The following is a 21,627-nucleotide window of genomic DNA, read 5'->3' as shown; positions in this document are numbered from 1 at the left end:
GTAGATTCATCTATCAAATTTTAAAGCCCCTGTCATTTCGATTCGTGCTTCTAGATTTCAGCACTACTCGTTTTTCTTGATAATTTTGTAAAGTATAATTTGGAATTGAAATCGTCGCCGTTTTTTCCCTTGTTTACCGAATATTCTATATAATCATGACAGTACACCTCTTTTAAGCACCACCTTCTTAGAGTTGCAATGCATTTTGAACGGAGTTATCAGAAGTTATGGCGAAAACATGTAGAGATCAAGCGACCCAACGATAGAGTTGTTTACAATGAGTTCCCGTTTAACCATGAACGAATGAAATGCACTCAAACTAGTCACCAACGAAACGGTTAGACTGAGGAATCAGACTTCGTTCCTGTTTTATTTTGTTTTTGTTTAATTTCATTTTTTTAAAGAATAAATTCGTTCAAGACTGAATCAAATTCATAGATTTAGAAAGCCGTGCCGAAATCAAGTTGATTGTTATTTTCTTTCGTAGATGACTTTCTTGTCTAAGTTTTTACCGGCGCTGATCAAAACTAAAGACATAAAAAAGTGCGAACCCGAGCTACTCTCAAATTTCTTTTTATCTCTGACTTCAATTCGCAGAACTCTTTTTAATCACGGTTAAAACGATAATAACATCAAATAACACCGAATAATATAGCATGTAACCTCCGTGTTGTTTCATTTTGATAAACTTCGACATGAAGCAAGTTTAATTTGTTGATGAATTAATTCACAAGAAAATTAACAGCAGCCATTCTTAGAGTTTTCATACATGACTTAAGAAATGTATCAAAGAAAAGCCCTTACGTTGCTTAAAGCCACGCTCAATTACAAAAGGTAACTGAGCCCTAAAATCTTAGATCGCTTGCTGACGATCGTGTTTCCTTTCGGGAATCCAGAATAAATGTAGCGGTAAATTTTCACAAATTCACTGAATAAAACAAAGAAAGGAACCTGGTTATCCTGGAAATGAGTTCTGAAATCATTCCAAACAGCATTATCTCGTTTATAAGTGTCCAATGAACGCAAATCTTAGGCGTTTTGATCACGACGGGAAAACCAGCGAAATGACGTCCTGAACTTGATGGGGAGAACGGCAACGCTAACACCGGAAGTCGAAATAGAGTCGTGTCCAGATTATCCGCGCGCTTTCCCGTTCTGAAATGACCTTCCCGTCCTCTTGCTAAACCACTCCACTTTCTTTTCTTAACAGCTGATGTATCACAGGATTATAGTGCTGTTTGGATGGATTGTTTACCTGATCGGCCAAGACTATCCAAGATAACGGAATTACTGTAGGCAGTGGAGGACCACCAATGCTAGGTGCATGTGCATATTTGTTGAAAACAAAGTGCTTGACTTCGGCATTGTTGGCTTTGTTTTATGAGAATCAAGTTTTTTTAATAACCTCTTGGTCCTATTGTTGATTGAAGAGTAAACCTCTTCGGACGATAGGGAATTCTTCCATAAAGCTGTTTACCTTTTCTGCATCGGCTTTTCCCTGGCAAGACACCAACAAAGACAGGACGTTCATTTGCAAAGTAAAATTCCTGTGGAAAACACAGGTTTAGATCATTTGCTTTGTGCATTCCTTCAAGATATCCCATCTGCATGTAAATGACTCGCTCCAAGTGAACTTCGTTGCAAAAATTGATTTGGAGTTTTTTTGCGAAACCTCTCCAGCTCTACTGTTCAATTTCTGATGAACAGATTTGCGTGAGAATCTTCATGCTGAAACTCCTGTGCTGGGGTAAAGGTCATTTTCGGCAAGTTTCTCCAGAACTTTTTCTTCAAGTGAGCGTTTTTTTTTTTACTTTTCTCAGCCTGCCACCACAATTTTTTAGATCCATTGTGTATCACAATTTTTCAATAAAGTAACATTTCCGTTATCCTCAACCATGTCCTTCCCATCTTCGACTTAACACCACACACAATACGTTTGAGCATTCTAGTTTGCAAACGAGGTGAAAATGGCTTTCCAGAACTTTTTCGCGGTACAATGTGATTTTACTTCCTCTTTTGTCTGAAAGAGGGATATTTTACAAACCGATTGTGAAAAAAGCATCACAACTTAAAAAGAAATTGTAACTTTTTAAAAGGAAAACAGTGACACCTTTAAATATTTCTCAGGAAGAAATTTTTTGTGTACAAGGCGACGATTTAGGCGCCAATCGGTATTTGTGGATGGGTCTTTTTTCCCGCGATTTTTACAACCCTAGATGTATTTTATTGGGAAAAAATGTTTATGTGTGGAATTCAGTAAAGTTTTAAAAAAGACAAAAGTCATTCAAGTTCCTTTTCTTGTTTTTTTGTTATATAGTAACATGTCTATCCAGAACAGTTTTGATCAATATACTATTTATTTACTTGAATGTGTACTTATATGTGTAGTGTTGTTCACATCTGTAAAAATATCTTTTAAGGACTTCTTGTTGCATTCTCGACAAGAACAGTTATTTTCAATCTGATTTATTGAATATTCTCTAAATCACATGGCACATGATGGAAAAACTAAAATGAAAAATCAAGGACCAAATAAACAAAAATGCTTGAACAAAAGATTTGAGAAAACGAAATAATGTCGAAAGAAGCGATCACTTACGTTGCCGAACTCCTAAGAGAGTAAAATACGAGGTATTCTACTGAGCTTAATGTTCTACATTGATTTGTAGCCTCCTCATTTTCTTCTGCTGTATTTGATTACATTGCATAATTAGTTTTTTTTGGCAAATGCTTGAATTACAAGCATTTATTGACGAAATGTTTAAGCATAACTTGTGTCACACTCCTTGCTCAAGGACTTTGCATCCCTGCTTTGGCTACGTTTCTTCCAGTGGATTCCAACTGTGTAGTGACTTTTTTTCATCGCCAAGGGGCGCATTGACTAGTCGACCTCCAAATCTCAACAGTCCTTGCTTTAGCTGTAGGTTCAGCTGTTGTATCGACGCACCAGCCTTCTGAAGAACTTTCCCACGAAAAGCATTTCTTTGAAGAGTGGAGACATAAATCTGAGCCTCTTTCCTAACTTCTACATCGACATCTCTTAAGACTGGAACTTCAATCATTTTGGGCCAGTGACTCTCGTTTTCCCACGGGAAGGCCCTTACAACCAATGGTCACTCCTTAACATGGCATTTAACTTTAGTCTCTTCTACCCATCATTAGCTGGGTTGTCGTTCCGGTTCACATACTTCTACTAGGAGGGTTTAGATCCATTGTGTATCACTCTTAGACGATTAGACTCGAACGTATGGAATCTCCTTGACTCGTTGTTGATGCACTTCAGCACGGATGTCAAGTTAGTCCAATAGCAAACATGGTCTATTGCCATGTTCAATTCTTCTCGAATGATCTTAGAAAGCCTCACAGAAATAACAGCCGCTGTCAGCTCCAATCTTGGAATTGAAATTTCGCATACAGGAGCCAATCTTGCCTTCCCCATTACAAGTACATGTACACAGTGAACTTGGTTGGTAACATCTTTCAAGCGGAGGTATGTAACAGCTGCATATCCTTGCCGGGAAGGGTCTGAGAAGAGGTGCAACTGTACTTCTTTAACATCACCAAATCCCTTGGGTTTACTTGTATTTCTTGCAACTTTGGGAGATCGTCAGGCCAGCGCTTCCATTGCCCGTTGTTGGCTTCCTCTAATGGATCATCCCAACTTAGCTTCTTTCTACTAAACGTCTGCAACAGCAACTTAGCTTTCATAACATATAGAGTGATTAATCCCAAAGGATTGAAGAGGGAATAAACAGCAAACACAATTCCTCTGCGAGTCACTGGTTTCTTATTCTCTTGCTTCAATATCTTCTCTAACACTTCCCATACAAACTTGTCTTCTTCTATGTTCCACTTTAGTCCAAGAGCAGTCTCTGTAGTAAGTCGCTCAAGCTCTAAATTAACCACCGATTTGGCTCTTTCCTACTCCGGGATTGTCGCTATCACTTCTCTGTCGTTATTGTACCACTTTTTTAAGCAGAATCCGCCTTTCTCCAGCAACTTGCGCAGTTGACTTGCTAAACTGATTGCTCTCCTTGTGGTACTTGTCGACTACATCATGTCGTCTACATACATGTTGCAGTTCACTGTCTCTATCACTTCTTTGTCAAACTCGTCCTCATGCAACTGCGCTGTCTTCCTTAGACAGAAGTTAGCAACACTTGGTGGAGATGTAGCACCAAACAGATTTTTAACCATTCTATACTCCTTTATTTCCATCATTAGGTCCCCGTTTGGCCGTTAATATCACAAATATGCCAGTTTTCTCCTTGAAAAACAGCACGACGTTTCAAACTTGTTGAAAGGTGGGAAATTATTAAACACAAGGTTTCAATCAAGCAGTGGCAAACAAACAGGTATTCCTTGATTCCTTGACTGAGGAAAACAGCACGACGCTCCAAACTCGTCGAGGGGCAACAAACAAAACAAACAGAAGATTTTCTTCCTTGAGGAAACTGCACGGCTACTTCTCCAAGCGAAGCGATCCAAATTCCAACACAAAGAAACAGTCGGTGCTCTCCCTGAGAACTAAATGCTCCAAATCCTTGAGCCGAAGAAAACTTTTCAAAAATCGCAATAATGATGTCATTACAATCACAATCACTTTAGAGAACTGTTTTGCAAACCAAAACAGCTACACGAAGGGAAAACTCTTTCCAAAAATGTCAAAGCACAGGCAATCTCCAAGAGATTGTCATGTGACACGCAACGTAACGTAAAACTGTTAATGAAACTCAAATGGAAATGAAACGGTAGCCACAACCAGGCCATCATCCATGTAGAAATTTCTTTCAAAGAACTTCTTGATGCCGATGTTCTTGTCATGCTCTACTGTTTTCCTCAGTTCGTAAGTTGCTACAACAGGACTTCGCCAGTTCTCAGACAGATGGACGGTCTTCTGAAATTCCGCAATTGACTTCGACGGGTTGTTCTCCTTTAACCACAAGGAGGGAAGGAAGTCGCAATGCTCTGGTGAGACACGGAACAAATGGAACATCCGCAGCCAGGTCTTCGTGTTGAAAGCGGACTAGCACTCCAAGTGAGGTGTTCTTGCTGGGTCCAGTCATGGAGCTTGGAGGTGTTGGAACACATGACTATCTCGTACTCCTCCCCTTTGCCTGCCAGGGGAGTGAATTTAGGCTGTCAGCGCAAGTAATCTCTCCAAGATCATTGGCTGATCTAGATCTAGGCTGGTTCGGTCTGATATTGTTAATCTTAATACAAGCTTTTAGGCCTACAGTGCTTTCTTTGGGCCATTCTTAAAGGCTTGCACTTTTTAAAGTTTTGGTACATCTCTCCCAATTGGAAGGTGTAACTTAGCCACTTTGTCCGACAGGGGAATCTCAACATTCTCAGGCCTAAATTCAGGATAATACTGAAATGTCACTTGATCATAAATTCGCTGATATTATGAATATTTAAGAGGTATGTTAGGAGTGAACACTGGGCTCAGTATGCTACTGGATATTGTACAATCTAAGCTCCACGTTTGTCTGTCTGTTTTTGCTCAGATATTGTTTTGATATTCTTATTATTATGGCCTGTATCAATCTAAGTAAGTGTTAAATATCGTGTGTAATTGTTTTACTTTGAAATGTTCAGGAAAAGTGTTATTTTTAAGACCTTCCTACTTCCTCAGAACTTGTGTGATGAGCTTTCGTTGTCGTGAAGGCGGGCAGTTGAATACAATTTCAATATTTCAGCTTCCTTATCATTATTATCAAAAGCATTCCAGGATAAATCACCTATTACTCTGCATTTGTCGAAAGGTGAACTAATTAATGGTGATGATTTGACGTTAACAAAAACACAACTCAAAAAGATACAAAAAGCAATGGCACTAGGTGTTGGTGTTGACATAAAGATAAGCAAAACACAGATCAGACATGTTGTGCAGCATGGTGGTTATCTGTTCAGCACACTTGTTAGTTTAGGTTCTAGATTACTTCCAGTGATTGCTAAAATGGTATTACCAGCTCTTGCAACTGGTGCTATAGTTAGTCTTGGTGGTCTAGCAATGGATAAGATAACAAAAAGAGGAAAGGGACAGACAGGTGGTTTTGTGATCCCCGTTGACAGAATAAATCAACTTTAATCAGGGAATTCCTTTTGTTATCAAACCAACAAAGAAACAGAGCGGTGGATTCCTTGTTACATTGCTTGCAAGTATTGGTATTGTTGAAGGCATTAACAGGTAAAGGCATGCAGGATTTTATATAATAACAGTTTATTCAACTCTCCTGCAGTAACTTACTGAAATAACAAGTTATAATACCATGAAAACTTAATAAAATTAACTATTTACATTTCTGTATACATTAAAGAGCCTATGACACGAATTTTTTTTCGCAAATATTTAGTTTATCATGTGTACAAACCAATTCCGATAGAAGAAAGATTTAAAAAAAATTAAAACTCGGTTTTTTGGGCCTTAAAGTGCTCTTATTTTGTCTTAAGAGTGTCCCGTAGACTGGTAACGAATTAGTAGCTGATGACTTAGAAAACTGTGGAAACTCTCTGTTGACACTTACAAATCTCTCACATCTCTTGTAATTTTGCATCGGTTAGCGTTGAAATACTCTTGAAATAATGTCCGATAGCGATGTATACCTACCTTGAGCAAGCTCTACCGAGAGTTTTGATACATCGTACTCAAGTAGTAAAGAGGAAATGGAAGTTGCGAATACGATTCAGCTCTACGAAGGAAAACCGCGTGCATCATACGAAAGTTTCGACGTAGACTGACTAAGACGGTTTCTCGCGTGCGGTGTTCAGGTCAAGATTAGAACAAAAAACTCCCATGGCGAAATCTCTGTTTAGAATGGGTAGCTGTGTTCGTTTTTGTTGACATAGCATTTTATTCTTTCGCACCAAGTGCGGCGAAGGTTCCCCTTGGTCAGTGCTCTAGAGTTTTGTTGCTGTACAATGATTCCCTTAGCAAACCATAAGCTAACTTTTGACGAAAGTATCAGCTTTATCACGAGGCATGATGATTTTGTGCCGAGAAGTCATCGGGCAGTTTCAGTGCAAGTTACTCCTTTCCTCAAAGATTGCAAAGGCTGATGCTGTCGTCGTCGAGCCGGTCAAACGGAAAACGAGCGAGTTTATCCGATTCAAGTTAACCTCAAATAGGGATTTTTAATGGAGAAAATTTCTTTAGTTTGAGCGCAGCATTGCCATATGACCCATTTCGCTCAATGGCAAATAACTGACATCAGTATTGTAAATAATAACGTATGCATCGACTTTCACACAGCGCATTGATTCGCTACCATCTAATTCGATAAATTTGTTATTTCTTTATTTATCTCGTTGCAGTGCTGTTATCACAATAACATTGCTACTGTTGCTACTTTTAGTTTCTTGAAGGCAGGGGGGAATTGATGGTTCGTGGGATTTATTTTCGGAAAGTTAGGTTAGAAGAATACACGGCCCCTCGACCTTGTGTTTATGCCAGTATCCGCCAGAGGTTTCGCACTGTTCATGCAATAGGATATCGGCCAGGTCAGGAAAGGGCTTGAAATTTATCACAAATTATGTATTTCTACTAACAAAATACGATGGAAACTACAACGTGTAGGATTTTCATACGATAAGAAAAGCGCAAATGTCGTCATGTGGAAAGACAAGGGGTATGGGGACATTTCAAGCGCGTGAAATAAACCTGAACAATAAGGAGCTCACCATTCTTCGCTTGCGACATGTCAGCCGAAAGTAATGTTGAAAAATCGTTAACGGTGTGGGAACAGGCTCCTTAATCAGCATTCTTTTAAGCTGAATTCTTTGGTTATCTTCCTCTGATTTGTCAAGTGGTATGTGTTCGTAACAGACGTCTTCAAGAGCTGGTACGAAGCATAAGGCCGACGACATTGAAGAGTAAAATCTCGATGTCGACGATCGAAACGCGTCCATTTTGGCCATACAGCTAAATCCTTTGGAAAGAAGTGTATGAAAATACCCGGTATATGTGTATTATTCTTTTAGCTAACATAAGTTAGCGCCACGCAATACGTTCGTCGTATCTTCCAGATTTCTCCTTTCTCCACCGTAGTTGCCGACTCGTCTAGACAGTTTTCTACGTCATAACGTAACATGTAATGTTACATGATGTAACATGATCGTTTTGGCTGTGCGCTTAATGAGGACTCTTTTTGGCCGCCAAATCGTACTTTCAATACACAAAAAAATGGTCGAGGAGAACTCGCTAGGCGCTTAAATCTACTATCTCTAATTTTGAATACAGCTATCAACCAAAAAATGCACAAGAAAATTTCGTGTCGTAGGCACTTTAAGTACAAATTATATACACCACACCAGAACATGCATCACATTTGTTAAAAATACTTAAAAGTGAAATAGTCTTCAGTGCGCTTCGTTCAACGTTGATAGTAACGTTTTTGTAAAAGCACAGCTGGTTTGATTTGTGCCTAAGGGTGTAGGGAAAGGTATCGTTTAGGCGTGTTGGTAGAAGGGGATGAAGAGGGTGGTTTAAGTCCTTTATTTTGCACAAATACCTTTTTACATATCTTATCTCTTCTACACGCAAGGGTCTCCACCCTCGCTAACTCGAGGGGAATCTGAGTAGCTACCAGCACGTGGAGAAATTATCTTAAGCGTTCTTTTCTGTATGGATTCAGTTTTGTTAGACAGATAACCTGGAATGGATTGCCACACAGGCATGGCGTACTCTAGAACAGATCTAACAGAGCTTGTATAGACCCTTAACATGCTATCTTGATCAACGCCGGCTCGACGTAGAATACGTAGGGAGTAGAGCTTCTTGCAAGCTTTTTTATATATGTGGTCAACATGACTATTCAACGTAAGGTCGATATTGATAAATACTCCTATAATCTTGTAAGTCGATAAACGTTCTATACTGTTGTTGCCTACAACTAATGGTCTGAGGGTAAAGTTAGGATATAACAAAGTTAATTAACATCTCTTTACATTTAATAGGGTTTAGTCTCATATTGTGATCCATAGAAAAATTGTGAATGTCAGATACGGTCGAATTGAGCAGACTGGTAGAGTTCCTGGGTAGTATTTATCCCAGGAACTCTATCAGTCAGATATGCTCCACCTCCTCCTCCTCCTCCTCCTCCTCCTCCACTAATATCAGATGGTGGTGGCATGCAGGTTAGAAGTTATGAGGAATCATTAGTGCCATAAAGACCACCTCCATTTGCTGGTTGTTGGAATGAAGGGAGAAATGTGGGAGCACCACCGTCACTTATTGGTAACTGGCCTAATAACAATAGTACCATAGGTACTGGTAAAAAATAAAAACCTCTAAGGGAGAAGGACTACTGCTGGGAAAAAACTAACCATTCAACGGAATCCCTTTAGTTGGTGTAATGTTCTAAATAAAGCATTGTCCAATTATGACATTATCAACTGGGTAAAGTGTATCGGGATAAAGTAGTTTATGGGTGTATTCGGTAATTTAGTGTTAATAACTGAGTTAGAAACGTAAATTGGCCACCATAAAGAATAAAAAAAGCTGACGTTTCGAGCGTTAACCCTTCGTCAGAGCGATTGGAGGAATTGTGGGTTGTGTGTGGCTTTCTATGCAGAAAGTGGAGCAACGCTATTGGTGGGAGTATGGTGACGAGAAAACAAGAATAAATTAGTTGAATGAAAAGCGCTCGTTGATACCGTGGGGATTAAGAGTGCCGATTTGAAAGATAAATTTTTGTTCTAGACTTTTGCGGCTTTCCGAACGATTTGAATGAAATAAGTGGGGGTTGCGAAAAGATAGTACTAGTCTCTGAATCGTTTTGGAGTAATTTAGAGTTTTTAAGAATGATAGATTTAACCGCGTGGTTATGAGGGTTAAATGTGAGAGTGAATGGAATGCGATCATTGTTTTCCTTCTCAGCCGTTTGTAGTGCTGACTGTCGATCAATTTGTTGGGCACGGTGGTGGCCCGCTTGAACTAAAGAAACAGGATAGCCACGTTTATCGAAAAACTGGGAGGCATTGTGTTAAATAACCTGCTATACTCTCCCACCGACGCAGCACCACAGTTTCTTTAGAAACTTACCCCCTTACCCTCAGGATATTATGTGATAAACTTAGATGAGTGTCGGTCCTGGTACACATTGGGTAGTTATGAATATTAAAAAGAATATCATAGAATATGAAAAGAGACAAATGAGATGAAACGTCATATTGATTTAAGTAAAGGTTATCACAGCAGTCGAGTAGGTTTAAATATGTACTCTCTTCCAACTGGTGAATATACTGTCGTTTTTGAACTGTATTTTCCTTCAGCATCAATCAACCATTCAACAGTCCAGATATCAGCTACCAGTAGTATTAGGACAGTTTCAAGAACATCAACTAATTTGTTTAGTGATCACAGCCGAAGTATAATTCATTTGCACAAGTACAATAACACAACTCTCAATCACCTTATGACTGACATGGTTTTGAAAAATAAATCCGGCATCAGTTATACATAAGATTTAGTCATTCTTGTCATAGTTTATGGCATCTCAGGGTTTCATAATAATGTTCTGTTGAGTGTGTGGGATAAAAATCATGAAATAACGAATGGTACTCTTAATTTCATCACACCTGATAAAAAGACCAAAGAATTGAAAATACAAGATGCAAGTAATGATGATAATCCTATTACAGAGAAGGTGTTTGATGAGAAGACAGGATCTGTTTTCTATTACTGCAACAACCTAGAACTAATAATGAGACTTTTGTTAAATTTCCAACAATTTCAGGCAGAAATACATTTGTATCAAATAATTCACACTTCAGTGTGAACAATTAGAAAAAAATCAGAAAAATTAGTCATTCAAGTGAGTGGCATTTATGGAATGTATTATGGGCAAGACGCACAATGCTAGGTGATATTACGGAGCTTAAGCAACCACGACGACTACCAGGACGACGACGACCGGAAGTAGGATGAACGTTAGTGCGCAAGCGCGGCCCAAACATTTCGTCGTCGTGCCAGCGTCGACGACGTCAGAAAGAGTTGTTTCACGTCGTCGTGAACGTGGGAAGAAATTTGAGTTGAATTGAGCACTAAAAGGTACGAACTTACTACCATTTGCCAAATTTGATATAACTGGTTGGAGTTTTTATTGTCTTGTGCCGTTGTTTTAAGCTCTTATGTTCGGGTCAATTATCACAAACGGCTTATTTTAAGTTTTCCTTTTTTGCACAGATGGCGGCAAGTGTGAAAACTGGAGAGAAAGCAAACACGTAAGCAATTTATTGACGGAATTTAGTGAAAGAATGCTGATTGTGATTATTTTTGAATGAAAAGTTTTAGATAGCAGTACTATATACCTGTGAATTCGGGTGCAAGAAAATATAAAGTAGGTAACTTGTAGATTCGATCTTTTACTTAATTAAAAGCGTCGAGGGTTTTCATCAGATTGCGTGTTTACATTACTCAAGCCTTTTTCCCTCTCTGGTTTTGTAACTTTATTTTCGAAATATTTCACTGACTATCCGGCTAAAAAAAGATTCCCTTGGCCGTGAATGTGAAGAGAAAATAATCTTAAAGGCTCGGCATTCTAGGCTGACCGCCGATTGTTTGTAAATGTATTGTGAAATTTTAAAAAAAAAAAACGATCTCTGGCTAAAACTTTTAAAAATACGAGCTTTCGGCTGTTTGCGCTACAGCCTTCAACGGGTAAAACGATAAAAAGATAAGAAATACTAGGTGTGAAGTACAAAGTAAAAAATTAAAAATGCTGATAACTAAGAATGTTTGTTAAAAAGAATGTTGTATTGTCCGGCCAAAGGACAGGAATTGTTGTCCGCATTGGGAGTTAACTTGGAATGCCACGCTTCTAGTGTTTTTCTTGTTCTGAAACCGCCTTTGTCAATAATAGATGCATTATCAAAGTCTATTGCGTGACTATTGGCCCAGACGTGATTGGCAATTCTTGAGCCTTTTGCCGCGGTTTTCACATTTCTGAGGTGTTCTTTCTTTCTTGTGTTGAAGGCCCTGCCAGTTTCACCAATATAACACCATGAACAGTCACCACAAGGAATTTTATAAACAACATTTGTTTACGATTCCAACGATGGTCGAAATTTTGGGGCCGGGAACTGTTGTTGAAGGGTGATGAGTGGTTTGTTCACCACTGTGATGTCGTGTTTTTTGAGGACACAAGTCAGAGGTTCTGTTATGCCCTTAATGTATGGAAGAGAGGCGAACGACTTGCGTGATTCGGACGCCTCGACCATCTTGAAAAATGTGCCAACAAGTTCCTCCGGGGACAACACTGTTGAGCGTCGGGTTTTTTTGGCCTGAATGTTTTTAATGAAATTCGATGGATAACCATTAGATTCAAGTGCTGAATAAACTCGGTTAAGTTCTCGTTCTTTTCCTTCGGAGAAGTTGGGTAGCTTTAGGGCTCTGTGTAGAAGAGTTGCTGCTGTGCTGGCCTTGTGTTTATTATCATGGTGAGAATTGTAATCTAGATATCTGTCCGTGTGCGTAGGCTTTCTGTAAACATCGACAGCGATGGTGCCATTTCTACGGGTGACCAAAGTGTCGAGAAAGGAGATCTTATTGTCACTTTCAATTACGATGGTGAAAGAGATGTTGGCGTCAATTGAATTTAATGTGTCATGGAAAGCTGTAAATGTATTGTTGTCGTTTTGCTTGCGTGAAGTAGAAAGCAACCTTATTCAAACCTGAATCCTGCATTTATCTGGTGCAATATCAGGTTTGTTTGTGAGTTACACCCCGTAATGTTAAATGGGAAATAATCTCCGTAAAATCTAGTGTTCTTAATATTTACGGCGGGTAAAAGAAATGTGAAATAATCTCCTCAAAGTCTAGTATTCTAAATATTTACAGCGGAAATTAATACAACAACAAAAAAAAATACAACTCGCAGAACAAATTGCAAATGTAGGAGGTCGGAAATAAAATAATTTGCATTGCTTTCGATCTTTTTATTGCGGTAAATTTTCCCTTAAAATTTAGCCCTTTTAACAGCAAAGTAATATGAAAAGATTTTATAATATCAAATAGTGGATTAATTAAATTTTTATTTAGCACAATCACTCACAAATCCTTTTCTTATCTACTTTGGCAGAAATCCAAATTTCGTGTGGAGTAATGACCACGATATCGTTATGTGTCGAGAGGTTCTTCAGATCGAGCCCTACCAATTTAAAATCAGAAGTCCAGAAAGGGGGCAGGCCTGGGAATCTTTGGCAGAAAAGTTAAACGAAAATTCATGTCCAAAGTTCCGGGTGACTGCAAGGTCCGTACGAGACCGCCACAACCTCCTTACCAAGAAAATGGCTGCAAAACTAAATAGTGAAGAGAAAGCTAGCGGCATTCAAGTTGAAACTTCAGAGCTTGATGATCTCTTAGAAGAAATCCTTGAGAAGGAATAAGCTGCTAAAGAAAAGTTGGAGAGTGAAAACCAGAATGAGAAGGCAGCAGCCGAAGACATGCGAAAGAAGGCTCTAGAACGTATGGGGCAAACTGCGAAAAGAAAAAAGGAAAGTGATGACTCAGTACCAAAGAATCTGAAGAAGAAAAGTCGAAGGAGCACATCAGATGCTGTGGAATATTTTAAAGAAAGGGCGGATAAAGAGATTGGTTTGAAAGAACAAGAACTGGAATTAAGGAAGAAAGAACAGGAGAACATAAAAGAAAGGGAAAGGGAAAAGAACCAGAATCAAGAAAACCTGATCTCCGCCATGGTCAAACAACAGCAGCAGCAACAGCAAATGATGATAATGATGATTAATCAACAGCAGCAATAGTCACAGGCATTTTTAGCTTTTATGCAAAAATATGTTCCAAAGTAATTTTTTCACAAGTTTGTTTGATGAACATTATTGTTGAGTTAAAGTTGTGCATCCCTCCCTTGATATTTTCAAATCTTTTGTTAATAACATTTGTTCTAAAGATGATATATTTATTTCATCACAAACATTTTCAAACTTATTGCGATTATAAACTTTACAATATTTATAAAGTGCTGAAGACTATTGTTATGAGCTCTCCTTTTGATTTAAGAGCAAATAAACAGTAAACAAATGAAAATCTCATGAGAAAAACTCTTCCAGTGTTGGTGGGTCAAGATCAAAAAAGGTGACCGTTTCGTTGCCATAAAGACAGGTAAGGGCATTCTGGAGAAGAGCAGAAACGATATACATTTTGCCAATGCTACTTAGCCCAATTTTTAAATTTTTCTTGAAGTCCAAGAACTTAAAGTAGTTTATTATGTCCCCAAATAGCCATTCAAAAGAAGATCTTACAGCACTCATTGCAGTATTGTAAGCCTTCATTTGATCGGTTAAAACTCCAAATCGGAACGGACCCTGAAGATGGACTCTAAGTGGGTACGCGGGATCTCCATACAGGCACGTTGGTTGGCCACCATGGTCAAAGGCGTACTGCTGTAGGTCTCGCAACAGTCCCGAATCTGCAAGCATTGATGCATCATGCTTTCTGCCTTCTGAAACAAGCGAAGGATACAAAAAAGTTACAAAAAGTAATTCATTACTATTTTAAAAGACAATTTTTTTATTTGAAATCGCAATAACGAAAATATAGCTACATAGTTCACCTACGGGACCATACATGTTTCCAATTAAGCCATTTGGTAACACAAAAGACTGAAACTTGATAGCATGGACCCTCTTATGTCCATTGTATAGTATACGCTGATTGTCTCCTGGTCGAGCGATTGGCCTTACAGTGCCATCGATGAAGCCAAAGCAGTTGTGTAAAGGTGAGCCTCTTGCCGTAATGGCTGCTGCGTACGTCTCAAGGTGGTCGGGATCCAAGATCTCAGGATTCCAATGGGTCAATCGTCGGCCATGGACATCAAATATGTAGTCGATCAAATTATTTGTAACCATGCTGATGACAGGGAATGGCTTGGCAAATCTATGAATCATGTCCCCGTATCTGCAAGGGTAGCTTAACCGTCTCAAAAGCATACATAAGCCCTCCACACCGCCACAAGTAGACCTCTGGTCACATCGTAAGGTCTGAGGAATTTGCAGAACATCGGCAAGTCGGTACACATCTCTTTTCTTGAAACGAAATTCAGCGAGGCACTCTGACTCGACCATCTCATCTAAGTCGAATTCCGCGTAAGATTCGTAAGGAAAATCCGGATTTCTTGGCTCGAACATGTCATATAGAATCAAAAGTTCCATATCATCAATAAAATTAAATCCATGACTGAGAGGACATAGATTCTGAACGTCTCTAAACGATGTCATTTCTTGACAAATGCGAGGCTGCACGAATATATCGAACGTCGTCGTCCTTGAGCAACTTCGCTGCTTAAGTTTCATTTTCCCGCCTAAAACGAAGTCCTCGGTCCAGTCTCTCCGCGCATACCTGCCGTCGTCGTCCCCTAGGTCGTCGTGGTTGCTTAAGCTCCCTATTATACCACCAAAAAGAACAAGAACTTCTAGTCGTTATTCAAGATTATCATCAACATATGTGTCTTCGGCTTGTTCTGATTTCCAACGATCATGTCGATGGAAAACCCTGTCCTTTACTCCATTATTTGCTGCTATAGTGGCTCCCCAGATCGTAGAGAATGCAACCAAACTTGGACGGTTCAGGTCCGAGACTTTGCAGATCCTGGCGAAAAGCCCCTCTAATAGTAGAACCACTAATTGGCTTATTAGGGGCAACAAGCTTTCAAGAGCCCTTTCCTAGAAATGGGCTTGAAAATAACATCTTTTGAATCAGCAACTCATCGAGGCATGCAGAACCAGACAATTGTGAGGTGACGACTTCGTCGCCTCTACGGAGCTGGTCATTCTTGCTTTTAAATACCTTAACGACCATGAAACCTTATTTAAAGGAAATATCACTTCTAATTCTAGAGATATCGTCAAACCTAAAGAAACCGGCCGAAGATAAAACATACATGGTAACATTACGCAACTCTACAGGGTTGTCTTGGTCTGATTTGTTAATAATGCAGCGGATTAAGGTGGCCAAATAGGTTCGTTATGATTAAGGACATTGGTACCAAGAACTCTCTTGGAAGCCGTCCTTACAGCTTCCACAATTGGATCATGAGTTGGGAGGCGGTTCCTGCCACGTCATGGGCCCATTCTAAGCCATAGAAAGCAGAATTGACCGAGCAAGGGGAGTGGGTTCCTTCTATAATATGTTGTAAATACAAAGCCACTTGCAAAGGACCGGCGGGAAAGGCTTTCCCGTTTAACCTATCGTTTGCAAACTGCTTCCATCTGCGGAAAGCATGATTGTATGCCACAACAGTTCCATTTGCTTTGGAATAGAGCAGAGTCATCTTCAGTCGATCTTTCAGTCCCTCAAGCGAGTTGTCAACCGGTCCGACCCTGGATGCCCAAAATCCAGTTCAATCCAACAATAAATAAATAAATAATTGTATAAAAATAGTATCACCGGGAATAATCAAACTCCAACAGAGAAATACATGGACAACTGAAATCTGAAAAATGGACCACAAATGGGTTCCTTTAATTTCAAACAATTCTGAATAAATTCTGGACACAAACTCGTGTCATAACACGATATTGACAAGCAATATTATGACTCAAGTCACTTCAGGGCTAACAACCCATAACCTAAGTACACCGTCTACAAAACACATTCCAGAATCAAAAAGACTCCCACTTCTTACCGTATTCTCCCGTGTGCTCTACCACCCTAATTAACAGGCACGGCAATGGAACCCACACAGGGAGAGAGGGAAATTAGTTTGACCCGTTACACTAGCGACTCTTTTCACATGTACTTTCCGGGGAGGTTGACGAGACAGTAGTTCAATGAGGCCAGCGTTTAACTTTTCAATGCGTTAGTCAGCTGTTTTTATATTCCCGTCCATAGTGCTGAGAGTCACAACCAACCAGGTGATAACTTGGACAGGCTCCTAAAGGGACTTTTTCTCATTTGGAAAAAAATCCAGACATGAACATATCTGAATGGACAACTAAACAGTTAATCAGACATAGTTTGAAGCTACACTGGTTTGCAGATTTAATGAATGTAACCGAAGAAGTTACAATTCATAGACCCAACGTTTCGACACTCCTGTTTAGTGCCTTCATCAGGGGTGATCTAAACGCTGCAACAAGAGGTCCTTTTATATGATCACTAATTAGCGGCCTTTTTTCTGACGAGGTGTAAATAGGCGTCAGGAAGCAGACCGCCATCGTCACGATTTAAAGGAGCGTGGGCGGAGTTAATGTGCCAAGCCTCCAAACAAAGGCGCTGGTGGTAACGCCGATTAGTAGTGATAATTTTAGAATTATCCCACCCAATTGTATGGTTGGTTACACCTCGTCAGAAAAAAGGCCGCTAATTAGTGATCATATAAAAGGACCTCTTGTTGCAGCGTTTAGATCACCCCTGATGAAGGCACTAGACAGGAGTGTCGAAACGTTGGGTCTATGAATTGTAACTTCTTCGGTTACATTCATTAAATCTGCAAACCAGTGTAGCTTCAAACTATGTCTGATTGTCCACCTGGTTGCCGTGTGAACTTTAATATATTTTAAACAGTTAATTTTGAGAAACATTGTGTTCCCCCTCCTAAGCTGTCATCAAGGAAATAGCCAAAGGGATGCCCTGGCTCCTCCACTATTTCTGTAATGGCTTCAAAATTGATGTAAAAATATATGGAGCTGAAGAGAGCCTGAAAGAGAGCACAAAGAACTGAAAATATTTTGAAACCCCATTGCCAAAATCCTGAATAATAATTGCTTTAAGTAATAATTACGATCAAATAATTGCGTAGCGATACCCAAAATCTTCGAATTTAAACTTCTGCTTGTGTATAAACTGTTTGACATGTCGAAGATCCAAAATAAGCCTTTGCTTTCCCGAACGAAGGTTAGAAACTGAAAGCGGGTTAATGATATCGGGCTTACAAGCAGATGAATTTTTTTCTCTCAAAAAAAGGGAATTTTGCAACCCTGCATAATAACATTCGAGATGAATTGCAAAACTTCCAAAGTATGCCAAAAATCTACAAACTTTCTAAGTCTTCCATGTATAGATGAATAAGTCAAATCAACTGCTCAAGAGTCTGAATCTTTGAAGGAATCTAACATGAAAAAATCAGCACAAGCGGCAATGCTAGGGTCCGAGTTAGTAGCACTGTCTAATTCCGCTTGCACAGGCAAAGTAATAACTTCAATACTACCAGAGGAAAGAAATACACCTGAGTTGTGGCGGTCCTCTAGTCACTTTGTTGATGGATTCTGCTGGGCCATTGTTGGACAGGATGCGCGCCAGTGGCCAGATTTACCACATGCAAAACATGTCCCAGGTTTGAGTCGGGGCAAATAACCAGGCACAAGTGCGGGAATAGGTCGTAGTTGGCTTGGCTTAGTAGACTCTTCCGGCGCCGAGGATTTCTTCTTCTTTAATGCGTTGACAGAAGTACGAGCGCGCAATTCAGCCTTGAAAATCTGCTTCTCTACATCCAAGTCATCTGCCTAACTGTGCTTTTTATATTCATTGACTGTCGCCAATCCGTAATCTGACTTGTCAGCTAGTAGAATGTGTTTCTGTCACTCAGAAATTAATGTCTCACCTTCTTCTATGCTGGTTTTGATCTTCTCGAACTGTGAATTTTTGGCGGCGGATTTGGCGCTCTCAAGCGTCTCGCAAAGCTTCCGGTTAAACTTGAACTGGTCCTAGTTCGCCTTTTTCTTAAATCTATGAGACTCGTTGAAAGTGTGGCGCTTGATCTCCTTCGTCTGGCTTTCCACCGATTCTTCATTTGACTGTTTGATCTGAGAAACAGTCTGTTCCAAGAGGCCTTTGAAAGAATCGAGAAGATTGTCATTGTTAGCCTTCATTAGAGCTTCCATATCTTCTTCCTCAATCGGCAATACTATCAGTCGCATTGTGACAGCAAGAAGAAACGACCGGAAAAAGGCCTCTTAATTTGGTATTAGCCAAAGGTGCAAGGTTGGTTCTTAAGCTTAGATGAACATCACGTGCTATACTCCCCCTCATATACCACTGCATCATTACCCATAATGCTCACACCAAAGGCCCAGGCCTTGTCACATCTCGTGCTGACAAAATATTTATTTCTGCCTTATTCGCAGACTCAATCATCAGAAATACCATCTACCTTGTCAAATAATATTTTTTATTTTTTCGTTTTAGCATGTAGTTTATTTGAACCAAGTTTTTTATTCATTTTACCAGCTTTTTACTTTCTCCTTCCAATTCCTGGACAGACATACTCAACAAGTCCTCTAATGGAACCAATTTATGTTTCTCTATTGCTTATTTATCATCATTTTTGAAATTCTTTTCTACATCAAATGTAATTATTTCAGGTCTTGATGCTGCTTCTTCTATAGGGTTAGGTGGGGGTAATACCTGTAGTAGGGTAAGTATATCAGTCATAGCGTTCTGGTTATCCTGTAATTGTCTTATAATCTGGTTCTGGTTTTTATATATAGTCTTCTTCACCTCTTTATGTGCTTCAATTATTAGTTTTCATTCTTCCTCTCTCCTTGTTTGGATCCCTTGTACTTCATTAGCATATCGTTTATAACTTTAGACATACTTCTACGCATACTGGCGGCCTTTTGACATTTGTTAGCATTTGCTTGCAGTTCAGTAACATCCATTATATTATTATGTTACATTAACCTGATAAAAAGAGTTATAGATGGAATAAAGAAATAAAATAACTAAACTGTATATATAAAGATTCCGAATTATTACAAAAACAATAACAACAAAGTAAGATAGCATTGAATGATATATTAAATGAGGATTATAAAATACTCATCTGTATGTTTTAAAACCGACCATCTTAAGAATAGTTTTATTATCTCTTCATGTTTCAAAGCAACTCATTTATAGTTTAGGGTTTTCCAATTTTGCAGCTTGTATTCTGATAACTTTTTTAGCTGCTTATCTCCTGTTTGCCTTTTTTCATCCTCTTATTGAAAATAGATTTGTTGTGATTGTATTTGTATAATTTTTTTTTAGTAAATAAGAAATCCAGTTTTCGAACCGCTATTTATTTATGAATTAATAAACTTTAAACTTCTGTGACATGGCAGTAATATTTCTGGCCTATTCATTTTGGTAGTCAGAATTGAACTGAGCGATCTTCAAAGATCGAAGTTGGAACGAAAATCTGTTTAGTTTTTCCTTGAAGTCTCCAACTCATTGAAATTAAGTTGACTTCACGATTGAGATTTTGTAATACCTCTTTACAAGGATGAAAAGGGAATGCCCTTTATGAATTTTAAAATAGTAAATGCCAAAAACTTAAAGGTGGAATTTTAAAAACTGTTAAAAACTGGCATATCTATTCACTGAGATTTCAATCATTAGCTGGCACACAAAGATATAAAAGAGGCTTTATGAGAAAAACCAGGGCAATAAAATTAAAGATTCAGGAGAAGCATATGACATTAACTAGTTTACTGATGTTCTCACCTGAATTCAATCTGGAAGGAGAACTCTGCAACACTTCTGTTTTATCTTCTCATCCTTTAATTAAAACCAAATTTAATTATTTGCAGGCAGGTTAAGGAGGAAATTAAAGGAATGTATATATGTTACATGAAAAGAAACCCGTTGCAATAAAGTAAAGCAGAAGCATATTGCTTAAATGTCTATGCTTCTGAATACAGCTAGAAAAGGTATTTTTTAAAGTGATTATCTACATTTGTTATAGACAAAGACTTTCACTCAAGAAAAGGAGCACTGTGATTGGTTGATTCTTGGTTACGTGCCCCTGATCAAATTCAAATGTATCCGACCGGAATACGATTGCGTAGTTGTTGCCCCCTAGCACTGTCTCCTTAAGGACCATACATTAACTGTGTAATGTAAACCGGGTGCAATATACGGTCGCGAAAGCAACTTTATTCTAGCCTTCCTCCTTGAAGGAGGCCTATCAAGCTCAGTGCCTCCTTGAGCCATAGGCCGGGCTTTTGGGTTAATAAAAAAATCAAAGTGTTATGCCAGGCTAATTTCTCGAGAGTCAATTAAGTATAGTTTCCTAAAATCGTATGGAAAGTTTAAAATGTGTTTCAATTGTGCTACATATACGGATTTATCGTTCTTAAGTACTGATGAAATTCCGAGAGTGTGACTCAATTAATTCAAAAGAAAATATCCAGGCAGGTTACAGAAATAGTTCACGAATTGTAAACTGATAATGTGTTAACAAACCTTCCCGAAATAATGGTGCCGATACGAATTTATCGTTCATAATCACTTATGATATTCCGAGATTGTTAGTCAATGAATTCAACAGAATATATCCAAGAATATTACAGAAACGGACTCTCAAAAACTGCTCTTGAGTTCGAAAAATGTAAACAACAATTATTGACGCCAGCCAATTGTGCTTACCAAAGTGCTTGTGAGCTCAAATTGCCAGGAACCCTTTTAACTACACGATCACCGAGCTCGGACGCTTCTTGCGAAATGCGATGACTGTCAATTTTAGAGATTGATTCTTCAGTTTCCAGCATTAGGAAAAAGTTATCGTATCTCAAGCATGTTTATCATAACCCGAGCATTAAGTACGCCTCGAAATGTTTACTACTATTTCTAGGCAATAATAATAATAAAATATTTATCACTTAAAGATACATAAAAGGAAACGTCAGAGG

At 38.9% G+C, this 21,627-nt stretch overlaps 2 protein-coding genes and 1 pseudogene across 2 annotated transcripts; 1 reads left to right on the top strand and 2 right to left on the bottom strand.

Annotated features, from left to right (window-relative positions):
- The first annotated feature begins 11,188 nt into the window (after positions 1-11,188).
- On the top strand, positions 11,189-13,764 carry LOC131778762 (mRNA export factor GLE1-like; annotated as a pseudogene).
- Positions 12,046-12,688, bottom strand: LOC136281602 (uncharacterized). Its single transcript, XM_066168265.1, has 2 exons — positions 12,676-12,688; positions 12,046-12,617 (listed from the first exon to the last, which is right to left on the bottom strand). The coding sequence occupies exons 1-2, from the start codon at positions 12,686-12,688 to the stop codon at positions 12,046-12,048; spliced, it is 585 nt and encodes a 194-aa protein (XP_066024362.1).
- A 285-nt stretch (positions 13,765-14,049) lies between the features above and the next one.
- LOC136281816 (uncharacterized) lies at positions 14,050-15,237 on the bottom strand. Its single transcript, XM_066168838.1, has 2 exons — positions 14,574-15,237; positions 14,050-14,462 (listed from the first exon to the last, which is right to left on the bottom strand). Exons 1-2 carry the CDS (start codon positions 15,235-15,237, stop codon positions 14,050-14,052), a joined length of 1,077 nt encoding a protein of 358 aa, XP_066024935.1.
- Between the last annotated feature and the right edge of the window lie 6,390 nt (positions 15,238-21,627).

Source organism: Pocillopora verrucosa, chromosome 6, assembly GCF_036669915.1.
Source record: "Pocillopora verrucosa isolate sample1 chromosome 6, ASM3666991v2, whole genome shotgun sequence".
In the NCBI taxonomy this organism is placed as follows: domain Eukaryota; kingdom Metazoa; phylum Cnidaria; class Anthozoa; order Scleractinia; family Pocilloporidae; genus Pocillopora; species Pocillopora verrucosa.
Note: the sequence above shows the minus strand (reverse complement) of the source record. Positions and strands in the feature narration are given on the sequence as shown.